General features: G+C 38.0%; 1 protein-coding gene across 2 annotated transcripts in view; it reads left to right on the plus strand.

Annotated features, from left to right (window-relative positions):
- REEP3 (receptor accessory protein 3) overlaps positions 1-17964 on the plus strand; it is a 38473-nt gene extending 20509 nt beyond the window's left edge. For both annotated transcript variants that reach the window (XM_050898999.1, XM_050899000.1), the window contains exons 3-8: positions 4088-4164; positions 4684-4804; positions 6096-6209; positions 13510-13657; positions 16163-16314; positions 17091-17964. In XM_050898999.1, the coding sequence (XP_050754956.1) occupies positions 4088-4164; positions 4684-4804; positions 6096-6209; positions 13510-13657; positions 16163-16314; positions 17091-17147 (669 nt within the window). In that variant the 3' untranslated portion in view covers positions 17148-17964. The remainder of the gene's footprint in view (positions 1-4087; positions 4165-4683; positions 4805-6095; positions 6210-13509; positions 13658-16162; positions 16315-17090) is intronic.
- Positions 17965-19036: the final 1072 nt, after the last annotated feature.

Genomic DNA, 19036 nt, shown 5'->3' on the forward strand with positions numbered 1-19036 from the left:
GGCTGCATTTCAGTGAAGTGCCCCAAAAAATGCACTTTTGGGCAGGGGGTAGAAAAAAGGTTTCCTAATTCTGCCAACATCTGTAGTATAAGCAATGACAATTTGATTCTCAGTGACCACTTGAACAGTAGCAGCAGTTTAATTATCATTGTATGGAGCTCAAAAGGGGATTCAAAATCTACCTGAGAAAAGGGTAGCTCTCGCTAATCTATTGTTCCTCAAAGAGGGGAAAAAAATGTAATCAGGGAAAGAAAAGATTTGGTTAAGATGATGTGGAAGAAAGAAGCAGAACAGACAGAAGAGTAAGATGGAGAAAAACACAATTGCTCTAGTTACTACAGTTTAGAATTAATCTGTTAAATTATTTACTTTTCAGTGTGAGCAATGATGATTACCACAAGAATGTTACCCAGTTACAGTCACAAGGAGCTTTGGTCACTGAGTTACTTCCGTGTTTTAAGAGGCAGCCTAACTTGATTTCAGTAACTAACCTATATTCTCTCATGAACCTTGTTCTTAACTTGGCTGCCTGACTCGGGATGGAGTCAGTGCCATCAGTTACTTTAACTCAGGAGCCATAGCTGTGACCTAATGTTGCTGTCTGCATGTGCGATGTCTCTGCTTTGCTTTGTACTTGGTTGTAGTAGTAGAACGCAGTAGCTGTTGTCCCTCCCCTTGTATGTCTTGTATTTAGCCTTGATCACTCCATCAAGGCTCCAAAGTGGACATCATACTCATACTACTTCTGGTTTCTGTGCACAAGCTGATTAGAGCTTATTTGTGCACATAGAGGTAGTGCCTGCCAGAGCTAAGCTTCTGGGAGGAAAAAAAATCATCAAAAATAAGAGAAGAATTTCCTCTGTCTCATGCTTACTTTACCCTGTCAGGAAAGTATAGAATGCAAAGAATTTATAATCTGCTTTTCCTCCCTGCTCCCTCAAAAGGGATCCACAGGCTAAGTAGAGGACAGCAGTTTCAAACTCTAATACAAGAAATCACTTTAATTTAAGAGGTTACCATTGCCTCTTGCAATATATTTTTCTAGAAAAAGAAAAGTAATGTTTGTGGAATGCTGAGATTTTGACTCTTACCTCAGTTGTCCAGTTAGCTATGACTTAGCGGTCTTTCTTGGGCATCCTTTTTTAGAGATGCCTGTCATTTACACAAGACCTTTAGTAGGGCCTGGAACCATATTTTTCCAACTGTGTATTTTCATTTATTGTGAAAACACTGCTTTTCAGTCACCTGTGGTCTTTGACTAGTCCCTGAACTTGCAGTTGCATACAAAATGTTCATGGGGCTGAGATGAATGACACCCATCACAGTGACTTTTTCATGGGCAGGGAATGACATTGATTCATCAGTGAATTACCACTCCATTGCTGGTTGGGTTGAGTGTCCAGATAGATCTTAGGGATGATCCATGGCTTTCATCTTCCCAGCTGGGTCATTTCCTTTCACAGAGAGGGTGTAGGTTTAACTGCAGCCTTCCAAATGGCACAGCTCTGCTGCCAGTCATGTTATGGCCCGAGCACAACTTCCTTTCCAGAGTTATGTGTGGCTCAGGAGCTGTCTGTTTTTGTTTGCTGGATTGCAAGAGCTTTGTAACAGTGAAATCTTTTACTTAGCCACTGCTTCCACCAGTAAAAAACAAACAAACAAAAAGTAGAGACATCTTGACTTGCTGTGTAGGTCATAATGTAGCAAATTGTTCAAAGATTATTTCTGGGGAAAAAAAGTGTTGCTGCTGGTTTTGGTCATTTGAAAGACTTAGGGACTTTAGTTCTAGAAATTAGGATCTGTGCCTTTGAGGAGATTTATTTGTCCTTGTAATTACCCTGGTTTAACGGAGTTGACTAAGATCTTTGAGGAGTGTTTTCACTGTGTTATGCCAAAGTGCTTGTAATAAGCATCTGAAACATAGTTTAGAAGTGTGAACGACCAGTCTTCTCAAATCCTGGCTTCAGAGTCCTGACTTGAAAGGATGTGCTTCAGCCAAAGCCAACAAAGATGAGCTTAACACTTGGATGGTAGGAAAAAAGCTCAACACAACAAATCTGTAATCACCCTTTTAACATAAAAAGCAACACTCAATCAAAGCTTCTGTAACTTCATCTTTAAGAGTTAAGTAGATGATAGTCTTCTGGGCAGTGTCAAATATGACCTTCTGTTTTTCCTGGGTGTTTTTCTGGTATGAAAACCACTGTAAGTCACTCAGGTTCCTTTGTCAAGGATACTTTTGGTACCTAATGCATTAGTTGTACTAGAATATGATTTGACTTGTGGTTTTGAGAATCTTGGCCCACAGCTCAGCAGGACTCCTGGCAGATCTCATGTGCCCTTCTGCAGAGCATTTCTTGCTGTTCCTAGCAGCCCAAGAGAAACTCCACTTCTACTATTGTCCCTAATTGGATAAATAGATGTTGATTAAAGAATGAATAGCCTGGATAAAATATATTGGAAAAAAATTCAGTCTTGCATGGCATCTTAAAAATTGCATTGCATCATGCTTAGGTTGATGGGGCAAGGGTGGATGTTAATTTTATTTTTATTCAGGTGTTGACTGGTTCATGGAAGGGTCATCAGTCTAAATGTCACATAGCCTGTCAGAGATGACTTCAGCTGTTGTGTTTGTCTTAGTTTATTCAAGCCTGAAACATCTAAATCCTCTGAGAGATTGAAGTGAAGAATGTCGTCACATGACTGAGTTTCTTTTCAAATTGAAATGCAGGAAAGCATTTAAGATAAATGGGTCTCAAGTTGTGACAAAAGTGGTTTTAAAGCATAATGCACAGCTATGAAATAGGCAGCATTAGGTTTTGAGTACTTATTTAAGTCCACTTCAAAAAGATTGCTTTAAAAATGAAGATTAAATCTGAGCCACATCCTCTGTAGGAACGTATATATATTCCTCCTTTTGAAAAGAGAGTACCATGAATTTAGGACTTGAACTAGTGTCTAACAAATGTGGTATTTTCTGGTATACCCACAAAGCATTAGAGTTAGTAGTCTGTATAACGCAAATGAAATGAGGTTACTGCATCTGGTTGCGGGTTATGCTTTTCTTCTCTTTTCTTTCTTTCTTTAAACTGTTTTGGTTTTTTTTCCTAGCATAGATAGTGTTAGAATTTAAAGAACATGTGGGCGTTCAGTTAGTATGAATAACCAGTGGTGGTTTGCACTGACCTATTTTGGAAATACATTGCATTTGGCCACTGATATCTTAGAGAAGACAAACGCGTGGAACTACTTCTATAATATTTATTCTGAAAGATGTAGTCAGTTTAGACAACCCAATGTGAACAAATGCTCAAGAAAAATGAGCTATTTAGTTAACCATTAGAAAACAGAACTAAAACCTGTATTTTAAGAGCATTGTCTGATTTCAAAACGATGTATAGTGTAAATCTTAAAAACAACAACAAAAAATATATAGATGTAGACCCCTGAAGCATTGAGATGCTTACATATTAGCTCTTTTATTAACAAGAATTTTGTGGTTCTTGGCATATGAATAGAATTAAATTTCCATGAAAATGCTTTTTTCCTGCCTCTCCCCGGTGTTAATACCATAATGCTAAGCACACATGTAGAACTTAACTGCAAGTATAGCTGAATAACGTATATTGTGAAATGAAAGCAAGGGCTACCTGACTTACTAATGCTGACTTTTGTGTGTGTGGTATAAACATATGGATCAGTGTTGAAGAGAGTGAAATATCCTTTAGTGCTATAGTGGGAATTGCACTTTATACTTATGATAATCTACTGACTCTTTGCAGTGGTTTTTTTCTTATCACTAAAGCTTTCTAGATGCAGAATCAAATCTGTGAAGCCAGCCCAGGTGAGGTTGTGACCCTGGTGACCCAGCCATTTCACTTAGCTTGTTGCAGCTGCCACCAGTTCTACTTATGAACAGAAAACCCTTAGGACCTTCATATACTTTCACTTGAAACTCAGTTGAGGCAGACTGAGATATTGTTGAATGTCTTGCTTTGGCAGCTCTGAACTGGCTGTGCAGTGTATAGTGTATTCTGTGTAAGGGTGAAATCCAAATTCTTACTGAAGATGGTGTTTTAATTTTCAGGTTCGCTGGATGATGTATTGGATTGTGTTTGCTCTTTATACAGTTACTGAAACAATAACTGACCTAACAGTCTCATGGTAAGATCCTGCTTTTTATGAACTCTGGGTGAAACTGTATTTGTTTCTGATGTTGCTTGATTTGTAATGATTTAATTTTTATAAAGAAGTTGTGCTTGTTGATGGCCCCCTCTTTTCAGCAAAAGATCTCAGTGTATGTGAAGAATAACATCTGTTTTCAAGCTTGTTGTACACTGTCACTTGAAGTAGGGACTGTAAAACTCCCACCTTTGCTGTAGAAACTGACTAGGGGAATGGAGCTCTTAAAAGGATGGACTATAATTTCTCTGTGCAGGAATGTATAATGCAAAGCAAGTGTATTAACTGTTTCCATTTGTTAAATGACAGTACAGTCAATTAAAAAAATTAGGCCCATAGGTCTATAACTTTTAATTTTTGTCTAATATAAATTCTTGTATGTGAAGAATTCTACATGCTAACATGTAACTGTTTTTTGAAGAGATCTCTTCATGATGATTAATTACAGTGCATTTTCTTACTGCAGTTGTTGATTTCGTGCAACCTTTAACTTGTCTGTAGGTTTCCACTGTACTATGAACTGAAGATAGCTTTTGTTATTTGGCTCCTTTCTCCATATACTAGAGGGGCAAGTTTAATCTACAGAAAATTTCTACACCCGCTTCTTTCTTCTAAAGAAAGGGTAAGAAATAACTTCTCATGTTTTTAATGCCTAATATGGAAATACCATATGCTGAAATACTAACTGTTGCTAGATACGTGATAAAAGCAGTTACTGGTTTACCAGGCAGCATGAACTTGGACTAGCAGAGGCAAGTGCATACGACTGTCCATATATATGCTTCTGTTTAACTTGCATGAGCAGAAAATGTACTACTTTTTATTGACATGAGATAGCTCGGTGTTCTCTGGTCTACTTAGTGCACTTTGGGGAGCCCAGTTGAGTGGAAATGGTGCAGTTTGACTTTCTAGTGGAAGAACATGTGCAGAAGCATGAATGCAGTTTTAGCAACAGCTCTTCAAGTTACCGTTTTTTCTAGCATAACCTAGTAATAAAACTTCTCAGGACGAATGACATGGATGACTTTTCTGGTGTGCAAACTGACAGGATAAGAGGAGAGACTTTCTACTGAGCTTTAAGAGAAGACCAGTCCGCAACAGAAATACTCAAACAGAAAATAGCTAAAGGATATTTAGCTTTAGCCAAAGTATGACAGGGCCACCGATCTGTTTAGCTTTTTTTCAGTATCCTGTTTGGATGTGTGGAAAGAGCAGTTAGCAAAGGTGTGAAGACTGCCACTGAAAAACCTCACAGTACAGAAAATAGCATTCATAAAGGTCAGTGCTGGGCTTGGCCTTCATTAGGCAAAACAGGTAGCTGACATGATTGCCACTGATATGAACAGTAAGGTCATCTTGACCTTCTGAAGGTTGAACTGTAAACCATTGGCAACTTCATAAGCTAAAGGGATTTTTCCCTGTAGTCTGCTGGCTGTTGTGAACTACCTTGAAGCCTTTATCTCCAGGTATTTACCACAGCTGGGGATAAATGTCATGACTGTATTGTCCTTAGTTCTTAACTATGTCAAAGCTCTGGCTTCAGAAGTTCTTTGTGAGCTATCTCTACCTTTCTAAGGAACTCTCTGATTTCATCTTAAGCATGTTATTTCTTGAAGAACTTTTGTCTGACAAGTTAAGGTTATGCTCTGTAAGGAACTTGCTATGTAGCTGCAATGTTTCTGAGCTGGACAAAAGTTATCTATTTTATCTCCTTGTTTGACCAGACATCCTTTTTTAAATGAGAGAGTATAAGTGAATTAAACATCAGTATACAAAGGCAAGAGTAACTGTCCCATTAAATAGTTTCTTAAAGGTTTCTTCTGTCTTCCTTTATTGATGGAAAAATAATAATGTGGGGTAATGTGACTCTCTCATGCACAGCCCTCTAAAATTTCAGTATGTTTTGCTTTTAGGAGATTGATGAGTACATCGTACAAGCCAAAGAAAGAGGCTATGAGACCATGGTGAATTTTGGAAGGCAAGGGTTGAATTTGGCAGCAACTGCTGCAGTGACAGCAGCTGTAAAGGTAACTTTCTGCTTGCATTAATTGCTTTTGTCCTTGATGTAGAACAGTGTAATTGTACTGAGCATTTGCTATTCCTAAACAAAAAGATTAATTCTGCAAATGTATTGAAAACCTGGAACACAATTTAGGGGTGGCAGCCCTCTAGTCCTCCTCATACTATGTTTGTTTAAGATGGCTTGTAGTTATTTCTTGGATGATGGGGATCAGTTTACTGTAATTCAAAAGATACCATGCAGTTTTCTATGCAGGCTTTTGGTAAAGATGACCATTGTTTCTTTTCTGTTTCTGTTGTGCTTTCTTGTTGGTAAACAAACTATTTAAAGGATTTCTGGCTTTTCTGCTGTTTTTCTCCAATCAACTTGAGGTAACTCCACATATGAAATAAGGCATGAAAGATTACTACCACAGATAAAAGTTATCTTGACACAATTAACTTGTTTGTAACTTGTTGATTGAATTATTAAATTAATACACTAAGCATAAGCTTGCATATTGCTGTTTAGCATACTCTTGCTTTGTCATGTAACTTCCATTAAATCATGAAGTAACCTGTGGTTGTTCCCAAATTACGTTCCTACAAAACTCATGACCTTCAGTTCTAGGTCTAGGAAAACAAAATACAAGCTTATAAGTAAGATTCTAAGCAACTTGTGGCCCACCAAAAGGAGTATAACTTTAGGCAATGTGTATCCTACCTAATAGTCAGTTAAACCAAAGCACAAAAAGAAGTATGGAAAGAAAGATGTGTATGTCCTAGTTAAATGATAGTTTTAAAGCGATCAGGATTAATTTCTTCCTGGGAATAAATGAAACTGCTGTGATCATAGTAACAGGACTGAAAACCTGAACACTGTTAGTAGATAACAGAAAACAATGTAGAGATCCCTGGCTGTCAAAGTTAAGTAGGTACAGCTAACATTTAACTTAAATTTCTGTGCTTGTATGTGAACTTCTTGCTTTATAAATCAAAGACATTTCTAAAAACTACATTTTCAAATGCTATCCCAAAAAGGTTTGGAAAGTGTCATGCATATCTTGTTTGTTCATTTTCTCTCTCTTTAAAGATATATGTGGGTGGTAGTGTAAAAACTTATCACAGTTTTAAAATATGGATGTAATGAGCCTAAAATACTGAGACTGATTCAGTTTGATCACTGGTTCTTTCTTTGTTATTCAAATTCTTAGTATTGCCTTGAGGCATGAAATAATTTAGAAAGAAATAGAGTGCACCTCTAAAGGAATGAAAGTATCCAGAATGAAAATAGGTTATTTGAAAAAACCAAACAAACCCAACAAAAAAACCCTCAAAGTACTCTACTGGGAAAAAGTTTAAGAACTATGCTAAATACTAAAATGCGAATTCTTTGCCAAACAGCAAATCATAATTTATTACAATGTGTACCTGTAATGATATTTGTGCTCTGTGTGTTTTCCTTTTGTCTGGCTAAGGTTGGCTATTTCCTTCTTAATCCTTATGGTGTTACAGAAATATTGTAAAATAAATAACACAAATATCTCTTCCCACTTTATTCTGAAATAATGAATAACTTTTTCCTGAATGTCTGTGTTTAGATTTCATTGCTATTCAGCTGTGACTGGCAAGATGCCTGCTCTATTTGTTAAAACTTGTTAAACATGCTCATGAATATTTGTACAGAATTAGTTCAGTGCAGATGAGATGCTTGGGCCAAACAACCACCACAATACCAAAGACCTAAAATAGACATGATTTTTAAACAGTATGAAAGAGGAGACTCTCTGAAAATCTTTATTTTGGCATGTTAAACCTCTCTTCAGTTTGTCATTCCAAAAAGCTGAGCGTGACTGCTTCATGCAAGCAAATGGAGACAATGCATGTGTTCTTGATTTTGTTCCCTGTTTTTCAAGAGTTGACTGCTGCCTCCAGCAGGTGAAAAGATTATCCCTTCAGCATGAGCTGGTGGAGCATGCTATAGGATTTCAGGAATGGAATCCTATTAGTGGGATCAGTTTTGATGGGAAGGAGACACACTTTCATCGCTTTTTTTTTTTTTTAAGTAGCAGGCATGCTTATTCTGACATATCAGATCTCAGATGAGGAGTAGAGAATGTGAGAGGTTAAACACAAAAGGAGGTCCAAAGAAAGCTTCTGTTCACTAAAGTGTCCAAGCAAAAGACGCTGCAATGTCTGCTTATGCTGTCTTTAGGAGGGTGGTAAAATTGCTTGGAAACTCTCTGGAATATTTTCAAGATCAAGTGTGGGAAAGAGTGGTTTTCTCCAAGGGCTGTCAAAGGAATAGGGGATTAGTATTAAAAGGCTAGTTGGCTGTGTAGGGGAGGCTGGAGCAGCCGGCCAGCCAGGTCAGTCTACTGACTGAAATTTGACATAGATTTAAACCTGCTCCACTGTAGTTAAGTTGAAATGTAATTGGCAGGAGTCATGGCTTATAGCTTACATTCCTATACTGATATTTTTAGCTGGTACTAGTTAGCCACTGTTCATATAATATTTAGTGTTTCAAAACCTGCTAAATAGTGTACATTAACAAAATAAATTGTGTTACTTAAATTAACATGACAGAAAACAAATCTTTGTAAAATCCTGATTTCAGGAGACTTAGAGATGAAATATGGTGTAGGCTGACTTTTAGAGTTTACTAAAAAAAATTTTCTTTGGGGTATAAAAGAATCAGCAACAAGATGCCTTTAATGATAGGAAAGTTGTTGGAGCTCTTTCAGCTCACTAGTATGTGGATTTGTGGAAATTCTATCCACAACACTAAGTTCCACTGATATATCTTGTATTTTGATGCATCTGCTTTCCAGATAGTCTGAGATGCTGGTTACCTGTATGCTCCAATTTTTGCCAACACATAAATTCTGACTTCTCAAGCTAGTAGTGAAAACTGGTTTCTATATCACCATGTGTGGGATGGCTGCTAATTAAGCTGTGAAATGCACTGTCCTTCTTTATGAGGTCACACAAATATTGTTCATTTGTAAAGTATTATTTGGTAATAATATATTTTGAGGGCTGTGTTTCTGCATGTCTTTTAGTCATCGTGAATCTGCTGCCTTTTTGCTGGTTGAATGTTATTCTAATGGCCTTGCTCAGACTTCCCCTTCTTCCCACTCAGGGCATGGCAGAGGAAGGAGGTATCTTGCAGCCAGCTGTGGCATACAGCCAGTATCACTATGGGCAGCTCAGCTCACCAGTAATGTTGCTTTCATCCCTCCTCCCTGCTGGGACTGTCTGGCATGCTGCAGAGGTCATTCATGGGACAGCAGTCCCTCTCCAGGTTGAGAGGGAACAGAAGTCACTCCCTGTCATCCAGGATCGGATCAGGGAGAGAACAGCTGGGAATGTGGGTGCTGCACACTGCAGCTCTGCGGCCACAAAGCTCTGAGCAGCTCTGTGGATGCGGAGTCCATTGAGAACTTGTCCAATGAAGGCAAGCAGCTTTATTCAGTGATCCTGACCACTGAGGGGGTGCAAGTCCAATTTAAACAGCAAAAAAAAAAAAAGAGTCCGAGGCAGACATACTGTGTGGTGTCTGTTTACAGCAACTTCCCTGGGTTAAATATATAGGCTATAAAAATACATGCTCAATAACAAAATAGAGAACAGCATTTCATATATGAGGGTCAGCTGATGAGACGACATACTAATAGCTTGCTAGAGTCTGAGTAGTCTCAAAAGGAGTCCCTTAAGTAGGCTGTATTTATCAAAAACTGCATTTAGAAACCTATTACAACTTTAGTGTTTCAGATTGGTCACTGGTAATGAATGTGGTCTCTGAAAAGTGTTTAATGTGTTTTAGGAACAACTATTGAATAAATAAGCAAACTCATTCTTTAAGACTTGCATTTTGTTTAAGACAACACAAACTTCACAGTTCATCTCTCTTCAACGTTCACTTACATAGAAAATTGAGCACTGTTCTGTGCTTTTTTTCCTGCATTGTAATTGTAAATATGTGTGTCTCAATCTTTTGTGGTGTAATTTAGTTGGAAGCCTCTGGGCTGGATGCAGCCCACTGTATTTCTTCCTTACTGGTAGGAACTGTTGAAATAATGGGACACCAGTGCAGGCGTGGCAACTGCTCTGCCACCTTCTCCTGAGCACCATCTTGGCCCTGTGTGTATAACTGGGGAGAGGTGATGGCTGCTGCCATACCTGTGGCATGAGTGTGGAAGCAGGAGATCCCCCTTCAGCTCCACCTGCAATTGGATTGCTCTGCCTTCTGTTTTGAGGGCCAACATCCTGCTTTCAAGCTGTGGCTGGTAACTCTCTGAACTTTCAAACAAGATATCAAAGCTCTTAATGCATTAATATTCTAAATGTGAATGTTACTGTCAAATTTCATGTAGTAGAAGGTATTTAATAGTTTTCAGCCAGACTTTCTTTCTGAGCTGATAGTCATCCAGATCCTCACGGAATGCGTTGTTTTGGCAGAAAGCAATTATCTGCTGCTTTTGGGCATGGGGGGTGGAAGAATCTTCCTAAATCTCAAGTGCTGTATCAGCACAGTGATGTGGGGTTTTTTAATATAATTTAAAAAACCCCCACCCACTCAAAACACCTTGAAAATTGTCCTCCAATTAGTCTATGCAGTCATGTGAAGTAGAAATCAATCTTGATTTGGCTAGACTGGATCTCCTTAGGGGTGAGATGAAGACTACATTCAGACAGGAGACTGAAGGGAGTACCTGCATAGGATTAGTATGATGTGTGACCATGACTGTGCAGTACAACAGCGGTTGTGCAGCCCCCATTCCTACTGTGACTCTCGGGCATGTGTGCTGCATCTCTTATTTGTATACGTATCCTTTCAAACTTCTTAATATTTGCTGTAACTTGAGTAAAACTTTCCATCTTGGCAAGTAGTTTTGGAATGAAGGGCCCATTGTATGAATCTGTTATGTTCTCCCTGAACGAGGCAGTGCTCCACAGGGGCTCTAGCCTCATCAAGTGTGCAGTTTGGTTGAGGGCACAATGTTATTTTATGGCACATAGTTGACTGCTTTTCCACTTTGAAAAACAAAATTCTGTATCCAAAAGCTGCACTGAAAAATAAGGCTGAAGGTTGCCAGCTTGGATCTAGTCCTCTATATCTATAGTGGAATGGGAAATAGAGGCTTGTAATGTGAATTCTTCTTGGCATATTAGTTATTATAATCTTAATTACATTATCTTGTACAACTTCCAAATTTTTTTTGTAGTATATCACATGATGAATGAACTTGCTGTGCAACTGTTATGCAAGTGTGTCTTTCTATACTTTTGCTTCTGGCCAAATCCAGCTTCTGTCACTATTTTATAGTAGATTCTGTCCACACTTAGTGAGTGGAGTTGTGCTGAATTTATATGGATTCTGCTGAGAACGAACTGGGTCCATTTTATGCATTCATCAGTGTTCAGTGATTGAGACCTGAGTCCAGTTGCATCCCTTCAAGCAGTGGACACAGACTGATCAACAGTCTTATGTGTTGTAGCAGATACTGTAAGCTGTTACTTGTCAAAAGAGGCAGTCCTGTCTCTCCAGTTCTCTTCTTTTCTCTAGTGTCCTAGCAGCTGACTGTAAGTTCTCAGGCATAGCTGGTTCCTGGTTTGGTTTACTGTACAAATGCTTTTCAATGCAAGAAGTGGAGTAGTGGAAGGGCAGGATTCCTGCCTTAAGGCAGGACAGGCCTGCCTTAAATAAGCCATTTTAGGGAATAAAATTAACTTCAGAATTTCTACAGTAGTTTATTCACAGACTGTACAGTGTCCGTAGTGCATTTTAACTCAAAGGCAAGCTGTAGTTGTGTTCTTGAGAACTGTCAGTCATCCTACATGTATGTTGGAAGAACTAGAAAAGTAAAGGCTTCTACTTCTCTCATAAGAAACCCTTTCTTCGTTATTGTTTAGTGGCAATGTATGAATGGTGGTGTAAGAATTAAAATAGGTTCTTCTTGCCTGTGTAGCACACTGTCTTAGTTTTACATGCTGTACTAATGACTAGTCATTAGAAAATGAATATTAGGTTTCAGCCACTTCCCCCTCCCTCCCCGCCCCCTTTGGTAGCCATGCAAGCTTAAGGAGTATCACTCTGTCTCTTCACTTTACGTGGCTATTTTTAACATGGAATAAGTTAGTGTGCTGGTCTGCTGTCGGCAAACAGTTGTTGCCATGAGAGTGGGAACAAATGGCTGTGGCCAGTGGTGCAAGAACTGTCTTATGCTGGTGCTGCTGCAGAGAAAGGTGTGTGGAATTGTTCCCAGATTTCTGCTACTGCTAGCTAACAAAATGCTCAGATGAGGAATTTTTCTTAAAAGCTTCATTTGTAGGAATGAAACAAAATCTCGAACCCCTGCTCGAAGTGGGATTCATGCACAGGCTTGTCAACCTTCCTCTGAAACAGTTATTTTTTTGCCTCATATGCCAGAGAGGGAAGAATTAAATGTTTTTTTAACATGAAATTGAGTAATGTGCTTGTTCTTTTAGTTGCTTATACAATAAATTAATCTTCAGTGCTTTAATAATAACATCATCTGATGTAAGATGAAAGAGCTGCTTGATGACCATTCTTTCCAAAGAGGAACTTTCTGTATGTCCTATGTAGAAAAGATGTAAAGACAAACAGAGAAGGAATACTAATGTTCAAATGTGATCAACTATCCTTATATGTAGCATTAGATTTTGGGTTGGTATTATGTCAGTAAAGCTACATTAGTAAGAGAACCTGCTAGTCTGTTGTCCAGGCAGGACCTCTTTGGTTTGTGGTTTCAAGTTTCTGTCAACTAGAGCTTTTGTAGTGCTGCCAGTTTCTCAGTTACTTGACTTAATGTTACAGAGTGTATTTTTAACACTTTTTTCCTTTCTTACGCATATGCAAATTTGTGGAGGGTAAAATATAAAATAACGGAAATCTTTATTTTCAACCACGCTTTTTAAAATGGAAGTGTTAAACCCACTGTCACGCTACCTAGCACTGCTAGAGAAATACCATGTTTGAAGGGATTTGAGCATTTCTGATGTTTGGGTTTTTTTTAAACACTTCCCCTCACCCAAAAAGCCTTTATTTGCTCAGATTAAAGGAGTGAAACAAGACATTTGTAATGAATCTGCTAGTTTATCTGTAACTTTTTCGTCTAGGAGCAATATATAGTTAAGCTTGGGTAAAAGCAGTACTTAAAGCAAATGTAAATCTACCGCATGCTTATGTTCAGTGAATTTTGTAGTGCAGCAAGGAAGCATGGGCTTAAACATCTTAACCCAACTTGAACAGCAAAGTTAAACCTCTGCTTTGTTTTCAAAGATACTGTTGTTGTATTTCAGAGTCAAGGTGCGATAACTGAGAAACTGAGAAGTTTCAGTATGCATGATTTGACTACTATACAAGGAGATGAGCCAGTAGGACAGAGACCCTATCAGACATTACCAGAAGCAAAAAAGAAAACCAGAGCCTCTGCAAGTGAATCTTCAGGTAAGTATCTATTTTTTTTTCTAGCTAAAAGAACAATTCACTGAAGACATAAGTGGGAAAGCAGAAATACATTTACCCCATTTAGAAATGGAAAAGGCCTCAAAGAATTCCAGTACACTTGAACAGAGTTGACTTGAGCAAGATGTATTATGACAGTTGAGAAATCCTCCCTGAATTATTTTCTTCTCGCAGCTAAGCGTAGTCATACTGTACTCATTACTCCTATCTGTGCCAATTAGCAACAAGAATTCCTTGCCAAAGTAAAGCTTAATTGGAAGTAAAAAAAAAAAGTGATTAAGTGGTGTTTCTGTGACAAATGTACAAGAAGTTAAACATGAAAATTTATGGAAGCTCAATAGGAAGAGAAAACTAATGGAAGTGAATTCAGTAGGTCTGTGATGATAGTTCAAAATGTAAAATTGCTTGTGGTGATAGGAATAATGAAGGCATTAAATTGTCATAATGGACTGCACATCAACACTCAAAAGATGGTGTGTAGTGACCAATATATGTTTTTGCAGAGATATTTTATTATTAGTCTTACTATTTTTTTATTATTATTATTATTATCATCATCATCATTTTGTTCTTGAGCCTATGGTGCTTGAAGGAAGGTTTCGGTGGAAGGCTGTCAATTGCACTTTTTTAAATGGTGAGGCTACAATGTAAAGTAGTTGATACTTCCCACAAAAGAAATAGCTCTGGTCTATTTCTTTTCTTTTCACCTAAGCCTGTCACTTCTTCTCATCCCTTCATTTCGGGGAGGGGTGGTGCTTGTGGAGTACAAGGAATTCCAGGAATTGCATGGTAGCCCATGGTGTTTCTGAGAAATGAATGGCCCTAAGCTGAATTGCTAATTGAGCTCAGAAGGTATCCTGTGCAGGTCAGTGTAAAGACAGGGGGTACTGGCCAGAGAGAACACCCATGAATTCATCAAGAGTTGCATTAGGGATGATGTCACTGCAGCTGTTGTGCAGGGGCTATTCCTCAGTAAGAGAGCATTAGTTATCTATCTGAAATAGCTTGAAAATGCTCAAAATTACATTCAAAAAAAAATGACTCAGGTACAGTTTATATTGTGTAAATAACCACTGATGATGAGATTCAATCTCACGTGTCAAAATGCTTTCTTAGAGCTAGTTTAACTTAATTGTTTCTACTCCTGGACCCAAATCTAGTGTACAACTCTTCTATTTGAATTTTCTTCAGCATTAGAGATTTAAAAAAAAGAACAAACCATGGATAGAGTTAGAAACACTATGTAGCAAAATTTCATTGCACTTAGCAGAATGTTATTTTTTGTTATCTGAGCTGGGAGTTCCTGTGCAAATTAGTTGAAAAGACCTAGTTGTAGAAGGACATTGATCATAGCATGACTGAGCTGCCAGTACGCTTGCTGTGAAAAAGGCAAATGTGATTTTGATGTATCAGAAGAGGTGCTACAAATAGAGATAAGGAAGTATTGGTGTCACTGCAAACATCCCTAGTCAGAAACTATATGAGTAACAGATGAGATTCAAATCTTTCATATTGAAAAACATGAATTGAAACTGTATTGGAGGCAGAGACATGTTGCCTCTAGAATGGGAGAAGAGGCAAGCCTGCCTTAAGTAGCTGTGGAGTTAGGTGAGCATGATTCTAATTTCAGGAAAAAAATGAAATAACCAAAGGAAAAGAATGTAATTAAGCCTAAATAAAATACTGGCTTAAGACGAAATGTACGTTGATCATGAATAAAGTTGAGTTTGGAGTCTAAAAGGTGTCCCTGAGTGTTACAGCTTGTAGGTTCTGTAATGGCCTTGTAAAAGGAGAGCTTGGCGGGGGGGAAAGAACCAGGCTACATCTGGGGGCTTTATGATATGTCTATGATGGGGATTCAGGGCTTTTGGACCCTAAGGAGCTTTTCAGGACGTATTTTTAAGCAGTTTGCGCCCTCTAGTGAGAATCTCTGGTAATAATCTTGGTCCTATTTTTGCAGGATGTAAACAACCCTTAATAGTACTTTGACATTGTATCGATCTGAAAGGAACTTTGGTATTACATGTGCAGAGAGGTATGCAAGTATGAAGAAAGATTCTGTGAATCACGGAATCATAGAATGGTTTGAGTTGGAAGGGACCTTTAAAGATCATCTAGTCTAACCCCCGTCCCATGGGGATTGTGGCGAAAAACCTTAAGTACTTCTCAGGATGACCACTGAGGGTTTTGCAGTTCAGTGTAAAGCAGAAGACGGTAGCAGACTGATGGTTTAATTTTTGACAGTTGAGGAACCACTGCGTTACAAGCCACTTCGTTCCATAGGTATGTTACTTAAAAATGGCAGAATTATAAGTAACAAGCTCCTGGCAGACTAGATGTTTCGCCATTTTGAAACAGCTGGCAGACTGACCATATAATTTAAAAGAATAAAGAATATGTGTTAAAGATGGCTTTGTTAGAAATCTAAAAAAGTTTCATGTTACAGCTACTTCTCATTAAATATTTTTATAAAACTGTTTTTTAAAGGTTACAAAACTCCACTGGAAAAAAATCCTGGAGATGATAAAACAGATGAAGAGATGGAGGGGACACATTCAGAGGATGAAATGTTCGCTCAGAGAGGCCTTCGAAGAACTCAGAGCATGAAATCTGTGAAAACTATTAAAGGCCGTAAAGAGGCAAGTATAGTCTTAGTTAAGTGTTGAGTTTGTTTTTAACAATGTACCTTGGCATTTTTAATAATGCAGAAATTTTTTTTTTTCTTAATCTTAGAGGGGTTATCAACTATTACTGGGTTGTAGAATGCTAAATGGAGAAGGAAGTATGTGATAACAATATCACATACTTTGGAGCTCTTGTACTTCGGGGTGTTTAAGGGAAATACATGAACAAAATGAACTAAGCAAGGAAAAAGGGAGAGGAGATGAAATAGGCTCTGTGGTTGTAATGCTAATTCTAGCACCACCAAGCCCAAATTACACCTTGAAAGGGGTGTGGATAGTGGTATTGTCATCTGCATTTGTGTGTCTTGGTTGTGCACCCTTAAACATCTGCTGTTCAATGGATTAAAGAAGATTCAGAATTTTTTAGTTCCCATAGACATATGGCCTGCTTTGACTTTAACCCACAGAGAGAAGATTCTATGCAGCATTCAAAGTGTTTTATATTTGCATGTGTCACAAAATTTAAAGATACTTCAGGATAGATCTCTATGGAATCTCATAAAAGTTTTTGGGTAATTCTGGGAAAACAGTTGAGACTTACCCTTCTTGCCCAATTCTGTTGAAACTGTATCTTGTTCAGTCATAGGTGGATTCTCTTACTGAAACTGTGGAGTGTCCAAAGCACATTTAAAGACGCTTACTAGATTGAATTAGTGGAAAGGTAAATAATATATCTGCCTGAAGTGATCTCAACTCTTTGTTAAGTTATAATTTTTTTTTTTCCCCCTCAGATACGGTATGGATCACTGAAATACAGAGTAAAGAAGAGACCCGCTGTATACTTCTAAGCGTATTGCACAATGCCTGCAAGACAAACTGCTGTACTATAGTAACTTGAATTCAGTGTGTCAAGTGTTAAAGATCTGTGTATGATTCATATAATAAGTATATATGAATAGATATGGTAGGACTTGGTTTTATGAACCTAAATGGTCGGATAAAGTATTACTCTGCTTTTCTGTAATTGCTTATTGTTTAGACTTAAATCTGGACAAGTTATAGTATGAATTTCAGCACTCCTTAAATGGGAGTTAAATGAGTAACAGGAAACAGCCTTTTTCCAGAGGTACTGAACAGACCGAAATAATTACAACTCCAGTTGAATTAGCAGAAGTTGTAAGTATTTGGAACTTGTGAAAATTGAACCCATAGTGTCCCCAAGTTTACACAGAAAGATAGGTATACTTGAAATATTTTTCTGAACTACAATTCCTGAAAAGGCCTTTGTGTAATTTAAAAATGTACGGTTTAAAGGACAGTGGATGATGGTGGGGAAGGAAAAGGAAAGACGAGGTAGGTATCGTACATCCTTAAGATCATCTTCTTGCATCGTATTGCCAAGCTTATATAATACTGATAGGTGCAAACTGAGGGTACATTTAGCACTTTATGCAAAACTGTATAGTTTTGCACACTCTTACTGACTTACAGCTGCACATGTCATTTTAGTGACTTCTTAGGTAGGTTAGACTTATCTTTTGAATGCCAGCAATTCTTGTATTTCATGATCTTTTTTTAACTTATCTTGATTGCTTAAGTACACTTAGGATGCTGTAGATAATTGCTACTAACACTTAACAATATCAGGTGCCTTTCTATGTATTACAAGGCTGTGGGGGGGTCTTTGCGGGGGGAGGGTTGTTGTTGTTTTGTTTATGTCTTTCTTCCTCCTTCACTAGAGAGATGTAACAGATTTAAGTTAGTTTTTGGTTAAAATTGTGGTAAGTAAAACTTGTAGAATTCCAGTGATAGACCTCAGGGATCTGATCAGCCCATCAGATGTGTATTGGAAGTCATGCTGACATGAAGCCATGTATGATAGATTATTCAGGCCCTGGTTTGGTTTTGCTCTGCATTGCTTTAAGAATGAATATATATATATATTAGAACATGTATGTGTGTATATTTCATATCATGTGGATTCTAAAATTGGCTGTGTAGTAATTTCTTTTATTGCTAAAGTTATTACTAAAATATTTACATACAAATAGCTTTTTCTAAAAGTCTAGCTGATTTAGTCAGTCATTTTATAATCTAGAGTCCCATGGCATAACTGTTTGCACAGAGATTAATTTTGGAATGTCATTCAAGGCAGGGACTTGTCACAAGGACTTTTTGAGGTCCCCTTTGGTTCTATTTTCTGCAGTCCTGAGAATTAGGCTGATTTTAGTTTTCTGTGTGACTATATTTCTACTGTGGATTCAGGGAGAAAACACCCACTTTTTGTAGATAGTATTTTATTACTTGGCATGGGGAGAGATGGTGTTACTTTTCTTGAAGAGAAAATGGTGTGTGATCCCTCTTATCCTTGGATCTTGGACTCCAATCTTTAGACCTTCCCCCAGGTATGACAGTCATCTGCAAGTCTACTGCAGCGCTTTTAAACCTATTCTTAAGGCTTGGGTCTGCTGCAGTTCTTTTTCTTTATATTACAGCTATAGCAGGTTCACTGCTGGTGGGCACTTAATGGCCTGTTAATATATACTGGCATTTGAAGTAGTCTTCTGTAGACTTTGGGCCAGGGTTTGAATTGTATGGATAAAAATGCAGCTGGTCTGTATTGGCACTGCGTTACTCACTTGCTGTTGTAGGCATTTGTAAGCCAAGTGCAAAGCCTTCGTCAAATATAACAATACTGATGGCGCAGTGCTTTTAGCATCTCCGAGGAAGTTAAATG

The sequence above is a fragment of the Gymnogyps californianus genome, chromosome 6, assembly GCF_018139145.2.
Source record: "Gymnogyps californianus isolate 813 chromosome 6, ASM1813914v2, whole genome shotgun sequence".
NCBI classification, from domain to species: Eukaryota; Metazoa; Chordata; class Aves; order Accipitriformes; family Cathartidae; genus Gymnogyps; species Gymnogyps californianus.